At 32.0% G+C, this 9,320-nt stretch overlaps 1 protein-coding gene across 1 annotated transcript; it reads right to left on the reverse strand.

Moving 5' to 3' along the window:
- Positions 1-1,578: 1,578 nt before the first annotated feature.
- On the reverse strand, positions 1,579-4,518 carry LOC129311170 (uncharacterized). Its single transcript, XM_054953238.1, has 4 exons — positions 4,177-4,518; positions 3,094-3,241; positions 2,280-2,350; positions 1,579-2,184 (listed from the first exon to the last, which is right to left on the reverse strand). The coding sequence occupies exons 1-4, from the start codon at positions 4,402-4,404 to the stop codon at positions 1,963-1,965; spliced, it is 669 nt and encodes a 222-aa protein (XP_054809213.1). The 5' UTR covers positions 4,405-4,518; the 3' UTR covers positions 1,579-1,962.
- Between the last annotated feature and the right edge of the window lie 4,802 nt (positions 4,519-9,320).

Here is a 9,320-nt window from a genome sequence, read left to right on the forward strand (position 1 = left end):
TATAATTCCTTAAAGTTCTTAGAGACTTTTCTGTCATTAATGAATTTATATAAATTATTAAATTATTCTTGTTGAAAATAAGTGATTTATAAGTTTTGTTTAAATGTTTACAACTTTCTTTTTTATATTTGTAATAATACAATAACAAATCACAACTTCGCATGTGAAATTTTTTATTTATTGTTGTATTATTGTGAATATAAGAAAAAAACTTACAAATATTTAAACAAAACTTGTAAATCATTTATTTTCAACAAGGACAATTTAATAATTTATATAAATTTATTAATGACAAAGAAGTATCAAAAGACTTCAGGGAAATTATGGTATTTTGAAGAATTAAATTATTATTTATATATTTTAAAAAGATTTTATTGTCATTCTCCTTAGAATCTTTTGTATAAAATTTTTAGGGAAAATATGATAGTCGATCCTTGTGCGTTTGGCATATTTTGATATTAGTCTTTCTACTTTATTTTTTTTGTTCCAAATATCTTAATTTTCATCTATCTACAATATTGGTCTTTATTGTCATTGATAGAATTAAATATGTTAATGTGTACATAATTTATTAATTCTATTGTTAATTTGATAAAATTTTGAGAAGTTGGATATTGTATGAACAAAATGACAGCTAACATTTCGATTTGCTTACCTTAATTATCGTGTCGTCTTTAAAATTTTGATTTAATGAGCTGTTTGTTTTGATTTAATGATATAAATTAGTATAAAAAGTAAAGAAATTTTTATACACATAAACCACCATTAAGTTCTTATAGTTATATTTAAAAATATAAAAATTAACATTGCAAATGCATGAAATTTAAAGGATTCGAAGCAATGAAAAAAAATGTAAGAAATAATATTAAAAAAGGCTAAAAATATGGGCATTGTACAGTTATATTTTTTCAAATTTCTATATTTTCTTTCCATCTAATGCTGGCGACCTAGCGAACTAGCTCAATAGTTTTTGGAAATGCATCAACGTTGCATTATGTGATTCATGCATTATCCTTGAGCAAAAGTAATTCCTCATTTTCACCGCACTTCGCAGATGAAATTTCACTTGGACTGGCCAAAATTGGGATAACAAAAATTTCAAAGCTAAAGTACGAAAAAAATTAATTATTTGATCCTATAGTTCATATAAATCTTAGTTTTTGGTCTTTACAGTCTAAACAATTTTCATCTGACTTCATACTCTTTGCATTGTTATATCTAAGTTCCTCATAATTTTATATACTCTCTTTAGTTTAAAATATAAAACATTTTTAATTATAATTTAAATACCAATAAAATTCAGTTATATCTTTGTTTTTAGTTATAAATATCATAATTTTTTTTTGTACCCTTTTACCCAACTATCAATAATAAATTAAATGAGAAATATAATATTTTTTAATGAAGTTCTATAACATGAAAAAATGTGCAGACCAATAAATTTTAATTGTCATAAAGAGTAAGAAAAATGTAGTAAATACCAATAAGGTTACACAACAAACCAAGTCAATAAATACAAAGGTAAACTAAGAAAAAAAAATTCAAAATCTACAAAGTGCCTTATATTTTTAACCAAGATGAGCTAAGAAAAAATGTTTTATAATTTAAACTAGAAAAGAGTATGCTTGAAAAGAGATCCCCAAATAAACATGTCACATATGCAAACTCCACAAGGTTTTTAATGATGTTGCAAGCGTAAATCCTCAATGGCGGACACTGGCGTTCAAGCGTCTGTATGTGTTCAGGGAAGATAGCAACTCCTACAAATTTCCCACACTGATAATTCCCAGTTCAAACACAGTACACCGATTCTATTGCATTTTCAGCCAGAACGAAATTGTAATTTCATTACGTCTTTCATTTAATTTCACTAATTTGAACCATTCCACAATTCTTTATCCTCCAATTTCTCTTGTAATCACACTAGCTCCAACACGGAATGAACTTGAATATAAGCCATTGTCAGTGTTTATACCCAAGCTGCATGTCCCTGGCCATGGAAGGTAACCATCTCTCTCCCCTAACCTTTTTCAACTTCTCAACTCTTTCCTTTTCTCTCTTGGAGGCAGCCTTTGCTGCTGCATCTCTAGCTTCTAGTCTAGCCAATGCCTTCCGATATGCATCTTCTGCTGAAGCTAAAATATCTCTCCCATTGACAGCAACAGACTGAATCTGCCGTTTAAACTGTCAAGGCAACTTGCAATCGTTAAGAAAATTACTGTGTATAACTAAAACAAAATAAGCACTAAGTTTGACATTCTACAGACAGACTGAAAGACCTTCTTCGATTTCTCATCAATATCTTCTCCAGGAAGTATTCTAGGTCTTCTTCTTAGTGGTTGGGGCTCATCTGCAGCCATATACACAATTTCACACACATGTACAAATGTAACTTGGTGAAATCTCAAGCATGATCTTACAAGTATACAAGTTTTTAACCTTTCCAAAAGCTTTCGGTTAACAAGGATAAAAGAAAAGCTGAATTTTATTTAGATCATTAGATTGCTTGAATGTAAATAATCCAGGTTTGCGTTTTTAATTTTGCAAATCAATAATTATGAGAAAACATCTCGCAACTTGTTTGGCCAGACCAGCTACTATAAGGGAGACCACACAAGCATGCTGCTCTGCAGCTAGTGCCTCGCACCCCATTACCTTATGGGCTAAGAAGGGCAAAAATTATAGCCATGCATTATCATAGAGCAACGCAAAATTGTTAATGACAAAAATCTTCAACCCTTTTCATATTAAGAAATAATGAATTTAAAAGAGGAAAAACCGAAAAGGAGATGTATGCAGATCCATTAAGAGCACAATCTTTTTCACGTTAGGATTGTACTTTTTCAATCTTTGAGAGCTATTGCATATCTCAGAAAAGTTGTCACAAGCATGCAAAATAATAGTTTACAGAGAACCTTATTTTGATTGAACACAAAAGGTGAGCAATAACAATAACATTAAATAAATCCCCAATACTACCAAAGTAGAACCATCCTAACTCTCCAAACCCAAAATCAACTATCTATATCAAGACATGGTGATTATCTTGTGTTTGATTTTAAAAAGCCAGGAGTGGTTACAAGACTGACTTACCCTCATGATCAAACACTATTCCAGGCTTAGCATGTTTAAATAAACGGATGCCACCTTCAGGGATGTCGGGATCCTCATCCAGGACGGGGACAGGTTGTTTCACAACCTCTAATGTATTTTCTAAGATGTCATTCAAAAGCGTTTGTGCCTGTCCAGAGCATCAATAACCATTAGGCTTGGTTTGGATCAAGAGAAAAGTGAGAAGAAAATAGGGAGGGTAGAAAATTAGGAGGAGAAATTCCCAAAAATAGTAGTTTTTACAACTATTTTTAGGAGTTTTCCCTCCTAATTTTTCTTCCTCTCTATTTTTCTCCCTGTCCAAATGAAGGAGGGTTAATCACAATGACAGGACAAGAAAGAAGTTCACAGACCAGATAATGGACATAGCATCATCAAGAAATCAGAAAAAAAGGGGGGGGGGATAGGGTAGGAAGAAAATGAGCTATACGGTTCAGAAGAATTATAGTTTTTTTTTTTTTTTATATAAAGAACCGAAATACACAGGTGACATGAATTCAATTACCACATGTTGTTCCAGAAGAAAAGATGAATTCGTTCACCTAAAAATCACTGCGCTACAAAATTATACTTATTTATTTCATCTTATTTTTCATTGAATCTCACAGGAGGCAGCATGAATCTTCTTATATCCACTGTTGACTAGGTAGCAGGTGGCTGGCTCTTCATTGCCCCATGCAATGAAATTGCGCTCAAAACAAATTGCCAAAATCGAAGAGACTATTCCAATAACGAACAACATTCTATAGCAGAGTTGCTGCACATTGTTTTTGATGCTCAGATATAAAGTCTAACCCATACACCATAAACTTAATTTCATATAACAACTGTGAACTTGATTAACTAACCAACCTACATTGTATAACTGGCGAGTGCAACTAATCAGTCCTAAGGGCCCATTGATATGTGAAATTTGTTTTACCATTTCATTTGAAACTTGATAACTTCAAGCATGTCTTGGTGTTACCAATGATCCATTATCAACTTCAAGCAAACAGGGACGCATACCAACAAGCAGAAAATAGGAAAAATGGAGACACCCGAAGGGAAACAAAAAGAACTGACCTTGACTTGGTAGTGCTTAATCTTCTGAGTTTGGGGTTTCTGCTGTCGATCGTCGTTCGAATAACTGGTTTTGGCGGGTAACTTCACTTTGGAGGAAGAGGAAAAGCCATTCATGAAAGAAGAGATGTAGCTGGTAGTTCCGGCAACGGATTCGATGGCCGACCTCCACGTGGCATCTCCATCTTCCTCCCCACTGCTACTGTCGTAGCCGTTACTGGGTTCTCCCATTATAATCCCTGCTTCTCATGTAACTATTTCAATTCCAATTTCAGTCAGCCTTAAACCCCTCTTGGGATTGTTCTTGGCAACTTTGTATTTTTTGATTTAAAACGTGCCGATTGAAAGTTGAGGTGCCCGGTGTGTCTGAAACTCAAAAGGTTTGCTTTCTAGGGCTACGACTCTATGGGCCCAATGCTTCTTTCAATTTCTGAACAAGCCCATTCTCGTAATTATGAGCAAGCCCATTCTTGTAATGTGTTGCGAGTATGGGCCTCATATCTCTCATATGAATTCCCGCCCAATATACCATTCAAATACTGAAATACAGTTTCTTCTTTTTATACAACAATCTTGAATGAATGCTCTGTCCCTAAAAAGACACAATCTAATTTTTCTTTAAGAGTGAAATACACAAGGACCGACAGACAACTGGTCCACGGCACTCACAGTTAAAGGTGGAAATAGGGCCTTACAGCGTGCCCTGTTTCAAATTTAATCTAATCTATTTATTAAATAAGTTTAAATTAGATTGAGATATTTGATTAAGACCCCGCCAAACATATCTTTACAAAGCTTAACTTACAAATTTAATAGGCTAACTTATTTACATATATATTATTTTGTAATGCACTACATACACATTAGCTTCATTATTTGATATTCAATCAATTTATTCTTTTTTGTTTTTAGTTAAATTATATTGTATTTCTTTTTTCACCAAAATGTTATATTATAGTTAGTAAATTATCTTAATTATTATATGTTGGAATTGATCAACCATGTTTTATATATATATATATATATATATAGATTTTAGGTATATTTGAGACTTTTAAAACTAATATGTAAACTTATTTAAAATATTTACTTTTAAGTAAGTTTTTAAATAAGTTTCTAAATAAGGTCATACTTTAAATAAACTTAAATATGAGTTGAAAGAAAAATATTATACAAACTTCAAATCAAACTAAGGCCTTTAATATACCATATAGGCTTAGGCCCATTTTTTTAGTTTTTTAAAGTATTCTACAGTTAGCAGCTACGAGACTAATTTCTCAAAAAATTTCAATGTCATTTAAAGGATTGTTCTCTCTCAAGCTATGCTCTCCATACATGCTTTCAAGAATCAAATTCTAAAATGATGTTTAAAGGGTGCATCACGCTCACTTGGTTCAGGCCTATTTAATCAAAGCCTAATTTAATCTAATTTATTTTTACCACTTCTAATAGTTGACCCATGTTTCAAGTGTATCTTTTGTTTGGGATGAAGAAAAAAATGATATATATTTTTGAATAAAAAAGGTAAGTCATGGTGATAGCAAAGATTATTTTCTTAGGATATTGAAAACTAATGGTATCTAAAACCCTTTTTAACTGAGTTGCTATGTAGTTGGAATTCAAACTCTTAGTCACTTATTTAAATAAGAAAGCCCATAAAAAAAAGGAAAAAAAAAAAAGCAAAAGCAAAGGCAAAAACAAGAAAAAGTATATCTTTTACTAGGCTATAAGAATACGTTAAAGAACAATAGATGTTTACTTAAAACGTGTATGGGTCGACTTCATGGTGTTCCTACTTTAAACTATGTATTTCTGTTGATTGTATCAATGGTTTATTAATTTATCTCCCTAATTTTGAACTTCCACAAATAATATTTCGCTTGGCATATTTATTAGATTTTGAATATTCTCTAAATCACAAATTAGTTTATCTGCTATACGTCTTGCTGATGTTGGAATGGCTTGTAACCAAATCTCAACTTAGAACGAAAGACCCCCCACTCCAGTGGTTTTGAAATGAAATCTATGCTTCTTTACACAACACAACAGCCTCAGGGAGTTAAACGAAGACAACATTAATGACACAGGCATTAAAATTAGCGGATTTAAATTAAACATATTGAATTTGTTAAAATTTTTCGTGTGTTGGCCCCGAAAGAAAAAGAGGCTATGTGCTCTCACCAGCACTTGAACACAGTATCTTCATCCAAAACCTTCTTTTTAAGGCATACCATGAACGAAGAACGTGCTGTTAAAGTCTAAAGAGAAAGACTGACAGATTACAAAAGCCCAAAGAACAATGAAATAAAAGTCATGCAGCAGCTATGTAGTGTTAAATAGTTGAAGAATTTGATTTTGTTTTGATTCTTTATAAGGACATACATGTCACAGAGTGTTAGAAGTTTCTCATGGGAACTATATATCTTCTAGAGTAATGAGAAAGTTTTGATACATTATTGTCGGATTGTCCTGCAGGATGATGATAGTAAGAACCTAGTGTAACTTGACTTTATCGATAATGTAACATCTGTAGATTTTCATTACCGATAAAAATGACATGGAAAACAACATAATGGTGTCCCTAGTAAAACACCTAGAATTTACCAACGGAGAATAATTTTGTACTAGGTGTGTTGTCCCTGCCTCTCCAGTCTCCAATGGAAAATTTCAGACCTTCAGAATCATGTCCTGTTGCTGCCTTGTCAGATTTTTTAACAATTCACTTCTCTCTCTCTCTCTCTCTCTCTCTCTCTCTCTCTCTGAGAAACAACTTTGGACGATCAATCTTTCTTTTAACAGCTGTCTGATCCTTACTTTCTGGGACGCGTTACAATCCAATCAATTCACTTTACTCCACACAGAATTCGTTACTTTTTTTTTTTTTTTTGCTCATCAGCTGCTCACTGCCATCTAGTTTAGGACGCACTACAATATTATTCTGCGGATTTCGGTTTTGGTATATGACTTCAATATATATAAAAGTGATGATTTATAAGATAAAAAAGGGGAGAAGATGTGAATGAATACACAAAAAAAAAAAAGAATGAATTTCATATACAGTTATGTTTGACCCATCAGTTGCTGCTAAATTCAATTTAGCCTTATTAGTGACATGGATAATGACAACAAATTAAAATGTCATGGTTTTACTTGGTCATCTTGAGATAAGTGTGTGTGACATCGGATTCAGGACGCGCGAAAGCTTCAGAAAGTACACGTATGAAAACAAAATTTTGTGGAAATGGAGTGGGGTTCATGAATAATATGTTGGAATTGGTTGTTGCTAATCAACCGGGTTTTCACACTCAAACTATGAAATCAAATCCATTATTGCAATTAAATTCATGAACTTGAATAAAGTCCCCTATCAATTCATAGGAATAGAAAAACTAAATGTGAAAGTGATTATTCTCTAATTTTTTTTATGTTTTGAATATATCTTATTCGCAAATTTAGAGAGTAATCTCCTTTAGTTTGGTTAATTTTCTGACTCATTTTCCCTTTAATTTGTTATGATTTGTAAATGGGTCATTTTCTGTTAATCACTATAATTTGTAAGTGTTTTGAGGTAAAATGAGTAGTGTTGCTTGTATTTTAGATGACTCCAGCTAAAAGCGAGAAGGAGTAGAAGGAAGGAAAATAGAAGAAATTAAAGTTTTTAATGACCTGCCATGGCAGCCGTGTGCTGTAGTGCAACAAAAAATAGAGAGCATTGGGGTCATGGGAGCTGCCATGGCGACGTCGTACAATAAAACACACGGCATCATTTATTGATGTTTATATTTAAGTCATGGGAGGCTAGGATTTTAGAGAGTTCGACATTATTATGAACGGTTTTTGAGGTATAAGAGGCAATTTTGAAACTTCAACTAAGGTCTTGAAAGTGCTTTTGAATATTGGAGAGCACTTTGAGTAGCTCTTGAGCGAGATTTTGTGAGAAATCTTCTCTTCTATGCTAGGCCTTTGATTCTTTGTATTATTGTTGATTTTTTTATTTATATAATTGGAGCCATGAGTGGCTAGTTTTATCTGTACTTTAGAATTCTATAAATCTTTGCGTTCTATAGTTAGATTTTTTTTTGGGCCGTTATTGATGTTGAATGAATGCTTTAGTGTTTACTATGAATTCATTTTCCTCCTGCTATTGGATGACCAACTTTAATATATGTTTGGGATTTGAAATTTGCCTTCAAAAGAAGAGAATTGCACTTAGATCATTTATTAAGCAACTTAAAATTATAACTTATCTAATTTACGCTTGAGATAAACTTATATTCAAGAGCTCTAGATAATATTTGTAAAATTTGTATATAATTGAATCATGACTTGTATGGGACACCATAACATTAGTTAGATTATGGATTTTTGTGATTGACTGACATTTAGATCTAATTGAGAGCTTTAATTTTAAAGTTGAAATTGAACTAGATAACTAGGAGAAATTGAATTGTGCCTAATTCCTTTTACTTTAATTCCTTGCGGAATAACCTTGATTCACTATGCTATGTCTAATTTGTACACTTGCGATGCATTTAAATTTTGTGTGCATCAAGAAACATACTTGAATCCATTGTTTTTATTTGATCTCTGATTCATGAACGAGTGTGTTTTCTAGATTATTAATTATCACAGAGAATTAATGACTATCTATAAGAAGGGGAATGAAGAACTGTATTTTTAACTCCTTGACTTATCACTAACCATAGCCCCTATTTTAAACTTAAGTTTATGATATTTACAATTTGGTTTCTCAACAAATTATAAATATGATAATTAAACTCATAAACCTCAAAATTGCAATCTAAACTGATTGCCTTATTTAGGCTAAATTATAATAATTACATGTATTAGGCCCTGTATGTGGAATTTTATTTCAACATAATATGCACAAACTCTTCCCAAAATGCATGTTAGTTAGACTATCAGATTCTGTGTGTTGAGACGTTACATGAGGATTTTTTTTAATAGAAATTATTGAAGAGGCCAAGACGGAATCATGTCGCTGAACAGAAACTTATTAGCTGATGATGACCACAGCAAGTTTGATATATATAATCTTTCGGAAATAGATATTGCATGATGATGACAATTAATTAACTACCATTGCTAGTTTACTACTACATATATTATTAAAGAAAGATGGTTGT

This window comes from Prosopis cineraria, unplaced genomic scaffold, assembly GCF_029017545.1.
Source record: "Prosopis cineraria cultivar Desert tree isolate PC_DT_omini unplaced genomic scaffold, ASM2901754v1 PC5, whole genome shotgun sequence".
In the NCBI taxonomy this organism is placed as follows: domain Eukaryota; kingdom Viridiplantae; phylum Streptophyta; class Magnoliopsida; order Fabales; family Fabaceae; genus Prosopis; species Prosopis cineraria.

Bases quoted from the DNA above. Each gene is read 5' to 3' on its own strand.
- LOC129311170 (XM_054953238.1), bottom strand. From the start codon at position 4,404: ATGGGAGAACCCAGTAACGGCTACGACAGTAGCAGTGGGGAGGAAGAT. The intron at 2,351-3,093 runs GTAAGTCAGTCT...ATATGGCTGCAG, and splicing joins AATAGTGTTTGATCATGAGG to ATGAGCCCCAACCACTAAGA. The intron at 2,185-2,279 runs GTCTTTCAGTCT...TTGCCTTGACAG, and splicing joins TTGATGAGAAATCGAAGAAG to TTTAAACGGCAGATTCAGTC.